The sequence below is a fragment of the Hyla sarda genome, chromosome 4 (genome assembly GCF_029499605.1).
Source record: "Hyla sarda isolate aHylSar1 chromosome 4, aHylSar1.hap1, whole genome shotgun sequence".
Classification (NCBI taxonomy): domain Eukaryota; kingdom Metazoa; phylum Chordata; class Amphibia; order Anura; family Hylidae; genus Hyla; species Hyla sarda.
In genome coordinates, this window is record NC_079192.1 from 398,935,934 (window position 1) to 398,953,889 (window position 17,956).

The 17,956-nt window shown below is 41.5% G+C and overlaps 1 protein-coding gene across 1 annotated transcript in view; it reads right to left on the bottom strand.

Moving 5' to 3' along the window:
• The window catches only part of RIC8B (RIC8 guanine nucleotide exchange factor B), a 74,513-nt gene extending 70,610 nt beyond the window's left edge, over nt 1–3,903 (bottom strand). The window contains exon 1 of the mRNA XM_056517312.1: nt 3,689–3,903. Within this exon, the coding sequence (XP_056373287.1) occupies nt 3,689–3,772 (84 nt within the window). The 5' untranslated portion in view covers nt 3,773–3,903. The remainder of the gene's footprint in view (nt 1–3,688) is intronic.
• Nucleotides 3,904–17,956: the final 14,053 nt, after the last annotated feature.

Consider the following 17,956-nt stretch of genomic DNA (forward strand, 5'->3'; position numbering starts at 1 on the left):
AGGGGTACTCTGGCCCTAATACATCTTATCCCCTATCCAAAGGATAAGGGATAAGATGTCTGATCGCGGGGATCCCGCCGCTGGGGACCCCAGCAATCTTGCATTCGGCACCCACCTCTTTGAGCTGAACGCCGCGCTGCCAGCTCACAAACTGACGGGTGCCAACTACGGTGCCGGAGTATCGTGAAGCCACGACTCCGCCCCGTGTGACATCACCCCCCCGCCCCTGCTATGCAAGTCTATGGGAGGGGGCGTAAAGGCCATCAATGTGATTCCACTGCACAGTCCACTCTTTAAAATTTCAACGGCAGGACTTGCTCGTTCTTTTGGCGGAATCTGTGCAAATTTGCAATGTCCGTGCAGTCCTAGAGCCACCTGATTCAGTCAGCCCTCTGATTCTCCGGCAAGAGATTCTTCAGTATGAATATTGCCTAAGGGTACATTCACACATCCAGTGTTTGCTGCAGCATCAAATTTGCTGAAAATCCACAGCAAACATGGTAGGTGTTAATGTACCTAAATGGGTTTTCCCATTCAACTCTATGGGCCAGGCAAAGATAAGCAAACAAAGCGCTTGACAATCTTCATCAGGCACGTAGAGCTGAATTGAGAGGCAGCACAAGGGTTGGGGGTAGCATGGGAGACAGAGGAGCCCCATTGGTGTAATCATGGGGGTTCGAGCAGTCACACCACCATGATAATCCTGCTGATAGGGGATGAGTGTCATATGAGGAAAAACACCACATAGGCTCAAATGACGTTTAAAAGGGGTACTCCGCTGCTCAGCATTTGTAACAAAATGTTCCGGAACGCTGGAGCCGGCAGCCCGTTATGTCATAGCCCCGACCCCTCATGACGTTACGCCCCCCCCCCCTTAATGTAAGTCTATGGGAGGGGGCGTGGCGGTTGCATTGAGGGGGTGGGGCATGACATCATGAGGGGCGTGGCTATGACATCACAAGCTCCTGGCTCCAGCGTTCGGAACATTTTGTAGGGACATAGTAGGGTTACATCAACAACCTGTCAAAAATTCTGATAAATACCACAGCGTATTTGCAATGGGGACATTCAGGTCAGTGGGCCGAGAACAGTTTAAGCATACATTTTACGTTCCAGGCCTGCATGATCTTCAGCTCCACTGTGAGAGACGCAGGCCACGCTGGGCTATACACTTGCTAAGGCATTATGAGGCCTAGAGAGTTCCGTGCACAAGCCCTATTAATTAGAAAAAGGTCTCGTGCATGGAACTTGCTGGGTGCCTTAGGGTTGCACAACTTAGCATGACCCGAAGATCATGCAGGCCTGAAACATGGCACGTATGCTTTAAGTAGAAAGAGCAGAGATACTAAAATGCAGTGCCCACCTATCAGTAACAGGAAGTTGAAGAAGTTGCCTAACAGCGACGGAACACGTGGGGCTCTGTGGGCAGCACATGTTGTGATCTGTTTATACCTGAAGTCCTGGGGATCCCTTGCCACCTCGACACATGTTTCGGGACAATCTCTTAAAGGGGTATTCCAAGAATTTTTTTTATTTGACTATGCTATAGGGGCAGTAAATTTAGTGTAGTTCATAATATAGTGTCTGTTCCTGTGTGTGACGGTTTTCTCACAATTCTTTTGCGATTTTCACCCCAATATTTATTTTTAACAGCATACAAAATGACCGCTGTCTCAGATTTTTCGCAGGTAGCAATGCGGCCGAGACCTGACATCACTAGTCAGCTGATGACAGGGAGCCTGTCTGCTTCAATGGGTTGAGCGATCGCTTGGTGGGACGGGGATCAATCTGCAACTAATGCAACAGCTTTAGGCACCCTGATTGAAAACCACAGGTCTTTTGAATGGATGCAGCTCATTTGTGTTTCAATGGGTGGGGTGGCTGATGTGTGGGAGGGAGGAAAATGGAATTATGGGATTTGTAGTCAAAAAAAGAAAACTGAAACAGGAAACACCAAAAGCTAGCCACAGTGTTCTGGTAATCTCACAACATAGCCATTTAGCCCCAAGACCAGCGCAGATCCTTCCTAAGCATGTCCATTACTGCCTGTTAGGTACATACTAAAATCACCTTATGGTGGAGATGTCACAGTGATTGGTGCCCCTCGTCTCTCCCAGTGCCACAGTCATTGGTGCCCCCTCGTCTCTCCCTGTGTCACAGTCATTGGTGCCCCTCGTCTCTCCCTGTGTCACAGTCACTGGTGCCCCCTCGTCTCTCCCTGTGTCACAGTTACTGGTGCCCCCTCGTCTCTCCGTGTCACTGTCATTGGTTCCCCTTCGTCTCTCCCTGTGTCACAGTCATTGGTGCCCCTTCGTCTCTCCCTGTGTCACAGTCATTGGTTCCTCCTCGTCTCTCCCAGTGTCACAGTCATTGGTGCCCCCTCGTCTCTCCCAGTGTCACAGTCATTGGTGCCCCCTCGTCTCTCCCAGTGTCACAGTCATTGGTGCCCCCTCGTCTCTCCCAGTGTCACAGTCATTGGTGCCCCCTCGTCTCTCCCTGTGTCACAGTCATTGGTGCCCCCTCGTCTCTCCCTGTGTCACAGTCATTGGTCCCCCCTCGTCTCTCCCTGTGTCACAGTCATTGGTGCCCCCTCGTCTCTCCCTGTGTCACAGTCATTGGTGCCCCCTCGTCTCTCCCTGTGTCACAGTCATTGGTGCCCCCTCGTCTCTCCGTGTCACTGTCATTGGTGTCCCCTCCTCAGCAGCAGACTTCACCACCACAGTCAATCCGAACCGTAGATTGGCTTTGGCGGTCACCTGACATCCGCTGCCTGTTTAACACAAGAGCGCCGACCAGAGGCAGAACGAGGATCAGTGCCGGAACGGAGGGAAAGATAAAACAGGTTTTTTTTTTTTTTTTTTTTTTTTTTTTTTTAAATTGCCAACCCTTATTCAAAAATGCTGACAATAGGCGTCAGGAAGAAATTCTCAGTCGCCATGGCGCCTGGGATTTGTCTAGCCCTGGATTACTGGACACTTAGCTGAAGCGCTGCGCTACGGAATCTGTAGGCGCTATATAAATAAATTAAATAAAATAATGTGCTGTACCTCATAGGGCTACTCACTGACACCCAATTAAAAAAAAAATTTAAAAAAATTGCACATGTGACCCTGTAAACATCTGTCATATTACCACTGCAGAAAATTTATTACGATGCATTTTGGTAAAAAAAATTAAAAATTAAATAAAAAGCGGCCACCACAACCGCACATCCATCGCGCCTATGAGCACGCCCTGGTAGAATTTGTAGGAATGGTAGTAAATATCAAACACCGAGACCAGGGTTCAACAGAACCAACACATGGGGTTCGTATTTCTTTTCTTCCTATAGTGACAACGCTACAGAATATGTTGGTGCCATGCACAAATACACATCTGCTGCTGGTAAAGCACCGATGAATATGTAGTTAAGCATTTCCCAACCAGGGTGCCTCCAGCTGTTGTAAAACTACAACTCCCAGCATGCTCGGACAGCCTTCGGCTGTCCGGGCATGCTGGGAGTTGTAGTTTTGCAACAGCTGGAGGCACCCTGGTTGGGAAAAACTGATGTAGTTGCTCTGGAAATAATGCATATCTAAATCTGCACAGTGTTTTAGGCAGGAAGCATTGGGCTCTGCTACATTGCAGCCCTGAACAGTGTATACAATGCAATGACAGCACATGACACAATGCAGGGGATAGGCATTACCTGTTCATTGTATTCCTTCAGAGCTGATTCAGTCTCCTCATGGCTCCCCGGCCTGACTCTCCCCAGCACAGTGTCCAGGTCCATGTCTGAGCACAAAGTGCAGCCAACTTACCTAAAAACTAGGAGCAAAAAAAAAAAAAAGCCACCAAAACAATGCCTTTTCATTCCATACTCACACAGCCACTCGTGTCTGCGCATGCGCCGTCGCACTGACCAGCCCTATACACTGGTTGCACCGCTCAACCTACGCTGAAATCAGTCCGAAGACGGAGTGCGCAGGCGCAGCGGGGATGATCCTTCAGACGCTGCCGCAGCCTAACCTGCTGGGAGCGGTCTCGCGTTACTTACAGTGAAATTCGAGAACGCGCCTGCGCCCAGCTCGAACTTCAGTAAAAACAATAGAGGCTGTCTTGTGAGGGTGTTTTAGGGAGGCGGCCATATTTCTGGAGGTCTTTTGGCTTTTGTGTAAAACAATGGTGCTATTTATGTAGATTTAAGTACAAATGAATGAAAAGTTTATCCTCATAAGGACACAGCCATTTTCATTTTTTGTGTTTTTGTTTTTACTCTTTTATTTTTTAATATTCCACCTACAGATTCATATAAGCGCTCGATTTTTTGTAGGACTAATTGTGCTTCTGAATAACGTCACTTTTTTTTTTACCACTAAATCTACGGTGAAGCCCCCAACCCCCCCCCCAAAAAAAAATTTTTTTTTTTAGTGTGGCAAAATTGAAAAAAACTAAAGTGCAACTTTTCAATGCTTTCGTTGCTACGTCATGCGTTTTTTTTTGGTAAAAATGACACCTTATCTTTATTCTGCAGGTCCATATGATTGCAGCCATACCCAATTTATACACAGTCATGGCCGTAAATGTTGGCACCCCTGACATTTTTCAAGAAAATGAAGTAGTTCTCCCAGAAAAGGATTGCAGTAACACATGTTTTGCTATACACATGTTTATTCCCTTTGTGTGTATTGGAACTAAACCAAAAAAGGAGGAAAAAAAGCAAATTGGACATAATGTCACCAAACTCCAAAAATGGTCTGGACAAAATTATTGGCACCCTTTCAAAATTGTGGATAAATAAGACTATTTCAAGCATGTGATGTTCCTTTAAACTCACCTGGGGCAAGTAACAGGTGTGGGCAATATAAAAATCACACTTGAAAGCAGATAAAAAGGAGAGAAGTTCACTTAGTCTTTGCATTGTGTGTCTGTGTGTGCCACACTAAGCATGGACAACAGAAAGAGAAGAGAACTGTCTGAGGACTTGAGAACCAAAATTGTGGAAAAATATCAACAACTTCAAGTTCATCTCCAGACATCTAGATTTGCCTTTGTCCACAGTGCGCAACATTATCAACAAGTTTGCAACCCATGGCGCTGTAGCTAATCTCCCTGGGTGTGAACGGAAGAGAAAAGTTGATGAAAGGTGTCAACGCAGGATAGTTCGGGTGGTGGATAAGCAGCCCCAAACAAGTTCCAAAGATATTCAAGCTGTCCTGCAGGCTCAGGGAGCATCAGTGTCAGCACAAACTATCCGTCGACATTTAAATGAAATAAAACACTATGGCAGGAGACCCAGGAGGACCCCACTGCTGACACAGATACATAAAAAAGCAAGACTACATTTTACCAAAATGAACTTGAGTAAGCCAAAATCATTCTGGGAAAACATCTTGTGGACTGATGAGACCAAGATAGAGCTTTTTGGTAAAGCGCATCATTCTATTGTTTACCAAAAACGGAATGAGGCCTACAAAGAAAAGAACACAGTACCTACAGTGAAATATGATGGAGGTTCAATGATGTTTTTGGGTTGTTTTGCTGCCTCTGGCACTGGGTGCCTTGAATGTGTACAAGACATCATGAAATCTGAGGATTACCAATGATTTGGGGTTTCACTGTACAGCCCAGTGTCAGAAAGCTGGGTTTGTGTCCAAGATCTTGGGTCTTTCAGCAGGATAATGACCCCAAACATATGTCAAAAAGCCCCCAGAAATGGATGGTAACACAGGGATGTGGAATTCCTATTGCCCGACGCCCGGGACATGCAGTTCCGCGTGCCGGGCAGGTGAATTTTTCCTGACAAGCGCGGCGGCGCTCAGCAGTCTATATGGAGTGGGCTCCATACTCTGCAGCCCCCGGCTGTTCTCAGCAGCTGGGGGCTGCTGCTAATAGCCAGCATGTGGAGATCGCAGCGGCTGGCTATTAACCCTTTAGATTGCCGCTGTCAAAGCTGACAGCGGCGTCTAAAGGGACATGTGAATGCTCCCTTGTGGGCTAGTGGGTGGATCCCCCCCCCCCCCCGCAACGTGATCGCTAGGGTGCGATCAACTATAGAGGTAGCCGGAGGGCTGGCTTACCTCTGCTTCCCTGGTGTCTGTGGCTCTGTCATTGATAGATCCTGGCTGGACTAGGCTCTATCAATGGAGTGCAGAGCACACAGATCAATGGAGTTCAATAGAACTCTATTGACCTGTATGAGGAATCTAATGATTCCTCCTAAAAGTCTAATAAAGTGTAAAAAAAAAAAAAAAGTTTTAATAAAAGTTGAAAAGACACACATTAACCCCTTCCATGTTAAAAGCTCAAATCACCCCCTTTTCCTATATAAAAACATGTAAACATAATAAAAAATAAACATATTTAGTATCGCTGCGTGCATAATTCTACAAACTATTAAAATATTAAATTTTGTATCCCGTACTGTAAATGACGTAAATGTAAAAAAAATACCAAACCACAGAATTGCAATTTTTATAATATCCCAGAAAATAAGAGTTAAAAAGCGATTAAAAAGTCAGATCAATACCAAAATGGTACCGATACAAAAAACAGATTATGGTGCAAAAAATTAGCCCTCATCCAGCCTGGTATGCGAAAAAAAAAAAAAAGCTACAGGGGTCAAAAGATGGCAATTAATTTTTTTTTTTTTTAAGTTCAGAAACATGTCGAAAACTATACAAATCTGGTATTGCTGTGATCAGGCCGGCCTAAAGTATCAAAATAACATGTTAGCTCAACCACAAGGTAAATGGCAAAGAAAAGAAAACCACCAAATTTGCTAAACTATCTTTTACTATTTCAATTTCACTTCACCGATTATATATATATATATATATATATATATATATATATATATATAAAACCAAAGGATAAGTTAGCCAGCACTATTGATTCCAAACTATTATATGGACCTGGCTTACAGGTGCAAGCTGCTGGGCTAAATATACAGCAACAGAAGAATACAGCAGCACACTGCTAGCCCAAAGATTTAGATAAAATATGAGTATATAGATACAACATGAAAAGCTATACAGCTATGGTGTAAGAAATGGAAATATAAAATTATGAAGTTATGAAATAGTGAGGTACTTAGCTTGCGATTTGGCGGCCAAATAGCTTGGACTGTCCCACCACGCTAAGGTGACCTCATTGGGACGGACCCTACACTATGAATATGCCTCTGTGTGAACAGTTCAGCAGGCATTGCAGGATCTGAAACATCCAAGACACCTTTATACACCTGATAGAGGTGGGTGGGGTGCAAGAGCCAACATGGAGGAAGCCACTCCCCCGTATGTGTAATACAACCAAAGGATAAGTTAGCCAGCACTATTGATTCCAAACTATTATATGGACCTGGCTTACAGGTGCAAGCTGCTGGGCTAAATATACAGCAACAGGAGAATACATCAGCACACTGCTAGCACAAAGATTGAGTATATAGATACAACATGAAAAGCTATACAGCTATGGTGTAAGAGATGGAAATATAAAATTATGAAGTTATGAAATAGTGAGGTACTTAGCTTGCGATTTGGCGGCCAAATAGCTTGGACCGTCCCACCACGGTAAGGTGATAGAGGTAGGTGTGGGGAATGATGCACTATGGCAGATATCTATTAGACAGTACCTCCAGATATCACCGCCTGTCAGGTGCATACAACACAATTAGTATATATGTAATAAAGACCAATTGATATAAACAATAAAATGATTAACATCCAACGTGTTTCGCTGTGTGTGTTACTCCGCGGCACAACTCATCAGGGAATTAAAGTTAGAGAAGTAGGGGTACACAATAGATAAGTGCCTCTCTCTCTTCTCCCACGTTAGTGTGAAGCTAGATATACTGCATGGAGGTATAAGATGTGTTTCAGAATTCTCCCCTCATTGGGACGAATCGTAAGTGTATGTTCATCACTTTATGCAGGCAGTCCATAGGGATATAGATATCTCGTATTTTAGGTAGACTTATAGCTGAGATGACATATATTTGGCATTTTTTATTTCTTAGATAGATAGTGGGTACTTATAAGGATTGTTCTAGTTTCATGTATACATGCCCTGGCGAATGGGCTGCCGGTCCTGTGGTCTATGGAGGAGTGCGGTAGGTGAGGCCTCCGGGCTTGCAACGGTATGGCAGCCTGCTGGAGGTGACTTTCAATCCAGAAGATCCAGGTACTCAGGACGAAAGTAAATAGCAAAGTGTCTTATAATTACATAAGGAACAATATATTAAATGTTTAGTTTGGTGACAGGTATTCTTTAAAGGGGTACTCCACTGGACAACATTTTCTTTTAAATTAACTGGTGCCAGAAAGTTAAACAGATTTGTAAATTACTTCTATTAAAAAATCCCAATCCTTCCAGTACTTTTTAGTACAATTCCTAAAATGTCAGACAGAAAGGAAATTCAAAAGGAACTTCCTCTTTAGTCTATAGTTTCTGATAAGTACTGAAAGGATTGGGATTTTTAAATAGAAGTAATTTACAAATCTGTGTAACTTTCTGGCACCAGTTGATTTAAAAGAAAATATTTTCCAGCGTACCCCTTTAACCCCTTAACCCCTTAAGGACGCAGGACGTAAATGTACGTCCTGGTGAGGTGGTACTTAACGCACCAGGACGTACATTTACGTCCTAAGCATAACCGCGGGCATCGGAGCGATGCCCGTGTCATGCGCGGCTGATCCCGGCTGCTGATCGCAGCCAGGGACCCGCCGGCAATGGCCGACGCCCGCGATCTCGCGGGCGTCCGCCATTAACCCCTCAGGTGCCGGGATCAATACAGATCCCGGCATCTGCGGGAGTTCGCGATTAAAATGAACGATCGGATCGCCCGCAGCGCTGCTGCGGGGATCCGATCATTCATAACGCCGCACGGAGGTCCCCTCACCTTCCTCCGTGCGGCTCCCGGCGTCTCCTGCTCTGGTCTGTGATCGAGCAGACCAGAGCAGGAGATGACCGATAATACTGATCTGTTCTATGTCCTATACATAGAACAGATCAGTATTAGCAATCATGGTATTGCTATGAATAGTCCCATATGGGGACTATTCAAGTGTAAAAAAAAATGTAAAAAAATGTAAAAGTAAAAGTAAAAAAAAAGTGAAAAATCCCCTCCCCCAATAAAAAAGTAAAACGTCCGTTTTTTCCTATTTTACCCCCAAAAAGCGTAAAAAACATTTTTTATAGACATATTTGGTATCGCCGCGTGCGTAAATGTCCGAACTATTAAAATAAAATGTTAATGATCCCGTACGGTGAACGGCGTGAACGAAAAAAAATTAAAAAAGTCCAAAATTCCTACTTTTTTAATACATTTTATTAAAAAAAAAATTATAAAAAATGTATTAAAAGTTTTTTTGGTATCAAAAAAAAGTACAGATCATGGCGCAAAAAATGAGCCCCCATACCGCCGCTTATACGGAAAAATAAAAAAGTTATAGGTCATCAAAATAAAGGGATTATAAACGTACTAATTTGGTTAAAAAGTTTGTGATTTTTTTTAAGCGCAACAATAATATAAAAGTATATAATAATGGGTATCATTTTAATCGTATTGACCCTCAGAATAAAGAACACACGTCATTTTTACCAGAAATTGTACGGCGTGAAAACAAAACCTTCCAAAATTAGCAAAATTGCGTTTTTCGTTTTAATTTCCCCACAAAAATAGTGTTTTTTGGTTGCGCCATACATTTTATGATATAATGAGTGATGTCATTACAAAGGACAACTGGTCGCGCAAAAAACAAGCCCTCATACTAGTCTGTGGATGAAAATATAAAAGAGTTATGATTTTTAGAAGGCGAGGAGGAAAAAATGAAAACGTAAAAATTTAATTGTCTGAGTCCTTAAGGCCAAAATGGGCTGAGTCCTTAAGGGGTTAAAGGGGTATTCCAGGCCAAAACTTTTTTTTATATATATCAACTGGCTGCGGAAAGTTAAACAGATTTGTAAATGACTTCTATTAAAAAATCTTAATCCTTCCACTAGTTATTAGCTTCTGAAGTTGAGTTGTTGTTTTCTGTCTAACTGCTCTCTGATGACTCACGTCCTGGGAGCTGTGCATTTCCTATGGGGATATTCTCCCATCATGCACAGCTCCCGGGACGTGACATCATCATTGAGCAGTTAGACAGAAAACTTCAGAAGCTAATAACTATTGGAAGGATTAAGATTTTTTAATAGAAGTAATTTACAAATCTGTTTAACTTTCCAGAGCCAGTTGATATATATAAAAAAGGTTTTGCCTGGAATACCCCTTTAACCCCTTAAGGACCGGGGGGTTTTCCGTTTTTGCATTTTCGTTTTTTGCTCCTTGCCTTTAAAAAATCATAACTCTTTCAATTTTGCACCTAAAAATCCATATGATGGCTTCTTTTTTGCGCCACCAATTCTACTTTGTAATGACGTCAGTCATTTTGCCGAAAAATCGACGGTGAAACGGGGAAAAAAATCATTGTGCGACAAAATTGAAAAAAAAAACGCTGTTTTGTAACTTTTGGGGGCTTCCGTTTCTACGTAGTACATTTTTTGGTAAAAATGACACCTGATATTTATTCTGTAGGTCTATACGATTAAAATGATACCCTACTTATATAGGTTTGATTTTGTCGGACATCTGGAAAAAATCATAACTACATGCAGGAAAATTAATATGCTTAAAATTGTCATCTTCTGACCCCTATAACTTTTTATTTTTCCATGTATGGGGCGGTATGAGGACTCATTTTTTGCGCCGTGATCTGAAGTTTTTAACGGTACCATTTTTGCATTGATAGGACTTATTGATCGCTTTTTATTCATTTTTAAATGATATAAAAAGTGACCAAAAATGCACTGTTTTGGACTTTGGAATTTTTGTGCGCGCACGCCATTGACCGAGCGGTTTACTTAATTATATATTTTTACAATTCGGACATTTCCGCACGCAGTGATACCATGTGTTTTTTTTTATTGGAAAAGGGGGATGATTCAAACTTTTAATAGGGGAGGAGTTAAATGATCTTTATTCACTTTTTTTTTCACTTTTTTTTGCAGTGTTATAGGTCCCATAGGGACCTATAACACTGCACACACTGATCATTGTTATCCCATACGGACCTATAACTCTGCACACACTGATCTTCATCATTGATCACTGGTTTCTCATAAGAAACCAGTGATCAACGATTCTGCCGCATGACTGCTCATGCCTGGATCTCAGGCACTGAGCAGTCATTCGGCGATCGGACAGCGAGGAGGCAGGAAGGGGCCCTCCCGCTGTCCTGTCAGCTGTTCGGGATGCCGCGATTAGCCGCGGCTATCCCGAACAGCCCGACTGAGCTAGCCGGCAACTTTCACTTTTAGGGTTAAAGGGTTAATAGCACGCGGCGCTGCACACTATTAGAGGCGGGTCCCGGCTTCACTATGACGCTGGGCCCACCGTGATATGACGCGGGGTTACTGTGTAACCCCGCGTTATATCAGGAGAGCAGGACTAAGGACGTACCGGTACGTCCTTGGTCCTTAAGGGGTTAAGGACCAGGGTTTTTTCCGTTTTTGCACTTAAATTTTTTCCTCCTTACCTTAAAAAAAATCATAACTCTTACAATTTTGCACCTAAAAATCCATATGATGGCTTATTTTTTGCGCCACCAATTCTACTTTGTAATGACGTCAGTCATTTTATCCAAAAATCTACAACGAAACAGAAAAAAAAATTATTGTGCGACAAAATTGAAGTAAAAACAAAATTTTTCGGTAAAAATTACACCTCTTTATTCTGTAGGTCCATACGGTTAAAATGATACCCTACTTATGTAGGTTTGATTTTGTCGTACTTCTGGAAAAAATCTTAGCTACATGCAGGAAATTGTATACATTTCAAATTGTCATCTTCTGACCCCTATAACTTTTTTTTATTTTTCCGCATATGGGGCGGTATGAGGGCTCATTTTTTGCGCCGTGATCTGAAGTTTTTAGCGGTACCATTTTGTATTGATCGGACTTTTTGATCGCTTTTTATTAATTTTTTCATGATATAAAAAGTGACCCAAAAAAAAGGACTTTGGTATTTTTTTTTAGCGCGTACGCCATTGACCGTGCCATTTAATTAACAATAAATTTTTATAATTCGGACATTTCCGCACCCGGCGATACCACATATGTTTATTTTTATATTCAAGACGTTCGGCACTGCTTACTTCTGTACCTTCGGCCAACGGATTCTAAGTCGCTATAGCGGTGATGGATACGATGGTGCTCGGACACATGTAAGAAAATAACCTTGGTACACTTGATAGAAGAATGAAAAAGTCGGCACTCACCAGTATTCCAATTCAGCAATGTTTATTGCACATATTCACAGCCTAGTACAAATGCATGGGAGGACAGCAGATGGTACCGGGGGGGTATCACAGAGAGGCCGTTTAGTGAGAGATCCGCAGGTTGTAGACCACTTTCCTATACTTTACATTGCACGGATACCTCAACATACAATGGTCCATTTGGAACGGATTACCATCGTATGCTGAGGGACCACTTGTATGTCCATGTAAAATTTTGTTTTTTCCTATTTACATTTTCAAAAACTTTTAAAATTCTGTCTTCAATTTGTCATTACGAGGTGTTGAGTGCAGAATGATGTATTGTGTGTGTCTGTTTTTTTTTTAACACAAGGCTTCAACATAACAAAATGGGAATAAAGTGAAAGGGTCTATAAATGTTCCTTATGTATTGTATACCAGCTTGATGGAGGCCAAAGTACACTCTTTTAGCCTCCATTTGGTCCCATGAAGCCCTACAGATATACTCAGGGGTGGATATTTATCAAAACCTGTGCAGAGGAAAAGTTGCCCAGTTGCCCATAGCAACCAATCAGATCGCTACTTTCATTTTAAAAAGGGCCTGTGCAAAATGAAAGAAGCGCGCTGATTGGTTGCTATGGGCAACTGGGCATCCTCTTCCCAGGATTTGATAAATCTCCCCCAGGATGTACGCAAAAGAGCTGATCCAAGTTTTACAAGTATGGCGTAAAAATAGCCTGACAAAGAGAAACTTTTGAAGCAAAACAGTAGAAAAGCAAATTTCCAGTAAAACTGTTTATTGGTGTGAACACTCGCTTTACAGCTGTACAAATAATATGAATATTTCCATTTGCAACGTGCACGGTTATCACACTCGCTGCTAACAATATATTATCTACAAATTGCTGAGACGTTATATAAACCATTTATTATTGTCTTACCCATAGGGTAATAAGTCGGCGGCATTTCCTCTGTGCGTTCTGTAAAATATATTCCTGTTAATGCGTCTACTAGAGAAACCAACTCTACAACACTACGATTAGACATAATACAATTCATGTATACACTGACACCGCATTGCAATTCTCTCAAGGCACTGGTTTGTTTGCTGATACATATGAAAGTTAGTGATATACATCAAACTTAGAACGTTTTGAAGAGGAAACAAACATAAAATAACCAATTCATTAAAAAAGATCTATAATTTCTCCCGACATGTCTGTTTTAGTAACTATTTGTGTTTCCCATAAAGTACAAATTTAGGAACTCTTTGTTCTGTTCCTCTTTTATTCCTCTATGGAAATATAGGATTGAGTTGATAACTGGATGTAACCATTTCCCGGGTCAATGTATCAATGTCCAATCAGTGTTGGAAGAGCAAGACTGTGGTTGGACACGCCCTATTGACGAGCAGAATGGTAATCCCCATTCGTAAATTATAATTTTATACATTTCCAGAAATACGGACATAAGAATGGCTCAACACAAGAAGGGGGGGGGGGGGTTTCTAAGAAAAGCTGTTCCAAAATTATATTTAAAGGGGTATTCCAGGGGAAAAAAAAGTTTTATATATCAACTGGCTCCAGAAAGTTAAACAGATTTGTAAATTACTTCTATTAAAAAATCTTAATCCTTTCAGTACTTATGAGCTTCTGAAGTTAAAGGGGTATTCCAGGCAAAAACTTTTTTTTATATATCAACTGGCTCCGGAAAGTTAAACAGATTTGTAAATTACTTCTATTAAAAATTCTTAATCCTTCCAATAGTTATTAGCTTCTGAAGTTTTCTGTCTAGCTGCTCAATGATGATGTCACGTCACGGGAGCTGTGCATGATGGGAGAATATCCCCATAGGAACTGCACAGCTCCCGGGACGTGAGTCATCAGAAAGCAGTTTGACAGAAAACAGCAACTCAACTTCAGAAGCTAATAACTATTGGAAGGATTAAGATTTTTTTATAGAAGTAATTTACAAATCTGTTTAACTTTCAGAGTCAGTGGATATATATAAAAAAAGTTTTTGCCTGGAATACCCCTTTAAGGTTGTTCTTTTCTGTCTAAGTGCTCTCTGATGACACGTGTCTCGGGAAACGCCCAGTTTAGAAGAGGTTTGCTATAGGGATTTGCTTCTAAACTGGGCGTTTCCCGAGACAAGTGTCATCAGAGAGGACTTAGACAGAAAAGAACAACCTTAACTTCAGAAGCTCATAAATACTGAAGGGATTAAGATTTTTTAATAGAAGTAATTTACAAATCTGTTTAACTTTCTGGAGCCAGTTGATATATACAAAAAAGTTTTTTTCCTGGAATACCCCTTTAAACAGATTTGTAAATTACTTCTATTAAAAAAAATCTCAATCCTTCCAATAATTATCAGCTGCTGAAGTTGAGTTGTTCTTTTCTGTCTGACCACAGTGCTCTCTGCTGACTCTGCCTGTCTCGGGAACTGCACAGAGTAGAAGAGGTTTGCTATGAGGATTTGCTTCTACTCTGGACAATTCCCGAGACAGGTGCCATCAGAGAGCACTTAGACAGAAAAGAACAACTCAACTTCAGCAGCTCATAAGTACTGAAAGGATTAAGATTTTTTAATAGAAGTAATTTACAAATCTGTTTACCTTTCTGGAGCCAATATATATATATATATATATATATATATATATATATTATATGTTTTTTCCTGGATAACCCCTTTAATATAGATATAATTGTGTAGTAAAAAAAAAAAAAAGATGTGTCAGGAGACCATAAGTGACCATGAACAAAGAATTTTGGCTTTTATGTTCCAGACATAGAACATTTTGTACAGTTTCTAGCCTTTTTTTGCTGTGTTAGGCCGCCCTTAATAGTGCCTATAGTTCACAACTTGGAAAGGGGAAAGTGCAGAAGTGGACAGTACATGTGCCAAAATGCTACCCCCCTTGATGTCCAGTAAGCAAACCAGCTGCACCCCTTGTCTACAACAATCAGTGATATTCATAATTACCAAAGCTGACATTTTTTATGCTATAATTGGACATTTTAGGCCTCACATATAAAAAATGTTGCCGACGAAGAGCAGAGGTGTTACGAAACAGATTAAAGGTGTCATGTTTGCATTGTGGGTTAAAATAATTGATCTCTTCAAAGGACGGTGGATAAAATATTGAAGGTACCAGATATAGACCTATATTAATATAAAAAAAGTCAGCAAAGTGTGTGAAGAACGGGGATGAATACATTATGTACGTAATCGATATACCTCTACTAGTGTACTAATATGTGATGTTCTGGGAGCAAATGTACTAATGCTTATTGAGTAGATGGATGACGTGCATGATATGATTGACAGGACATGGGGGAGGGGGGGGGGGTAACCAATATAACAATCTACATTCACATTTCCAGATTCTAGGGCAAACATTGGTCAACCAACAACTTGATGACAACATTGGTGGTTTGGATAAAAGACATCACAAAAACAATGAAAAAACTTAACGTAAGGCTTAACATATTAGTGTTTGCCTTTACGAATTTATTGAAGTTTGATACCTCAGGCCAGAAAGGTCCCCAGCCCAGTCCTCAAGGCCTACTAACAGGCCAGCATTTCAATTCCCCCCCTGTCCTCTTCCAGTGTAGTAAATGGAAAAAACCTGGAATGTTGGTGCTCTTTGAGGACTTGATTGGGGACCACTGCCTTAGACCATTGGTCCCTGACGTGTGGGTCATTATGAGTGTTAGGGAACTCCAACCATACCCTAACACCACAGGCCACAAATCGTAGACTGCTGCCAGTATTAAAGGGGCACTCTGGTGGAAAACTTTTTTTTTTATCAACTGGTGCCAGAAAGTTAAACAGATTTGTAAGTTAGGCAAAAGAATATGGATACCGCTCTCACCAGCGCTGGACACCTCTCACACCTGTGCAGCGGACTGCCGGCACCGCCTCCGGCAACTCCTTATGCTAGAAAAGAACTCCGTACGGCACCAAAGTATGGGGTAAAAGGCTTGTCTTTATTTATTCCACAGCAGGATACATACAGATCAAGATGTCTGACGCGTTTCGCCCTTTACAGGGCTTAATCGTAGACTGATGTCTACGATTAAGCCCTGTAAAGGGCGAAACGCGTCAGCCATCTTGATCTGTATGTATCCTGCTGTGGAATAAATAAAGACAAGCCTTTTACCCCATACTTTGGTGCCAGACGGAGTTCTTTTCTAGATTTGTAAGTTACTTCTATAAAAAAAATATTAATCCTTCCAGTACTTATTAGCTGCTGAATACTACAGAGGAAATTATTTTCTTTTTCGAACACAATGCTCTCTGCTGACATCTCTGTCCATTTTAAGAACTGCCCAGAGCAGCATATGTTTGCTATTGGGGATTTTCTCCCACTCTGGACAGTTCCTAAAATGGACAGAAATGTCAGCAGAGAGCACTGTGGTCATGATGTCAGTAGAGAGCTCTGTGTTCCAAAAAGGAAAACATTTCCTCTGTAGTATTCAGCAGCTAATAAATACTGGAAGGATTAAGATTTTTTAATAGAAGTAATTTAGAAATCTGTTGAACTTTCTGGCACCAGTTGATTTAAAATAAAAAATAAAAAGTTTTCCACCAGAGTACCCCTTTAAGAAAATAATTACTCAATATATCAGATAATATTTTTAGATATCTTTGTTTTAGTTTTCCCAACATTTATTGGGTGGTCCTCATATAGACATAGCTGGCTTGGCTGCACCATCCAGGAGAATATTCTGGAAATAATTTACAACAACTGAAGGGGAGAGAGCTTATATTTTATCACATTCATTTACTATTTCTTGTTTTTTTTTTTGTTTTTTTGCTTCTTACTGGCCCATATTCATTCAGTGCATCTTGGTGTATATTTTGCTTGACATATAAGCCGGTTATAGAAGTTGTGTATGACCAACATGCATTTATATTTTAGTGTCTTTAGTAACAAAACTATATACACAGTAAGGCTTGGTTCATACAGGGTTAGGATCAGATCCCATCAGAGCAATGTAAGAAATCCTTTATAAAAGTTTTGGTTTTTTTCGGCCCCTGATGGGGAGATAAAACACATGGTAAATTTCTCTTAGCTGATGGTTGTTTGCAAAGTTGTTAAATCAACTTTTACTTTCAAGCCCAAGAGTAACTGAGGCAGAGCTAAGCTGCAGCATGCACACCTCCTTCCTCCCCCTCCCTTATATGATTGATGTACAGGGTTCGGCTTCCAGCACTGAGCCTTGTGCATCAGTTATGCAGAGGAAGAGTGGGGGAGGAAGAAGGCATGCATGCAGTAGCTCAGCACTGCTTCTATGACTCTTGAGCTTAAATAATACAAGAGAACACAGGGTGCGCTCCCCTGGATGGAACCTGGTAAATGAGGTGATGGAAAGCCAAATCAAAATGCACTCACCTGTGTGCGTTGTGCGGTACTGGCTGCTGCAGCTCCCAGCGTCCAAGCGCAAATATGAGTTAGAGGAGATCCAAGAAAAGGGAGACAGATCGTGCTGCCACAAAACTTAAGTATAAAGGTAAGTAATTTATTGCACAAATAGGGATCTACGCAACACGTTTCAAAGCCACTCCGGCTTTTTCGTCAGGCGAGCCTGACGAAAAAGCCTGAGCGGCTTTGAAACGCGTTGCCTGGATCCCTATTTGTGCAATAAATTACTTACCTTTATACTTAAGTTTTG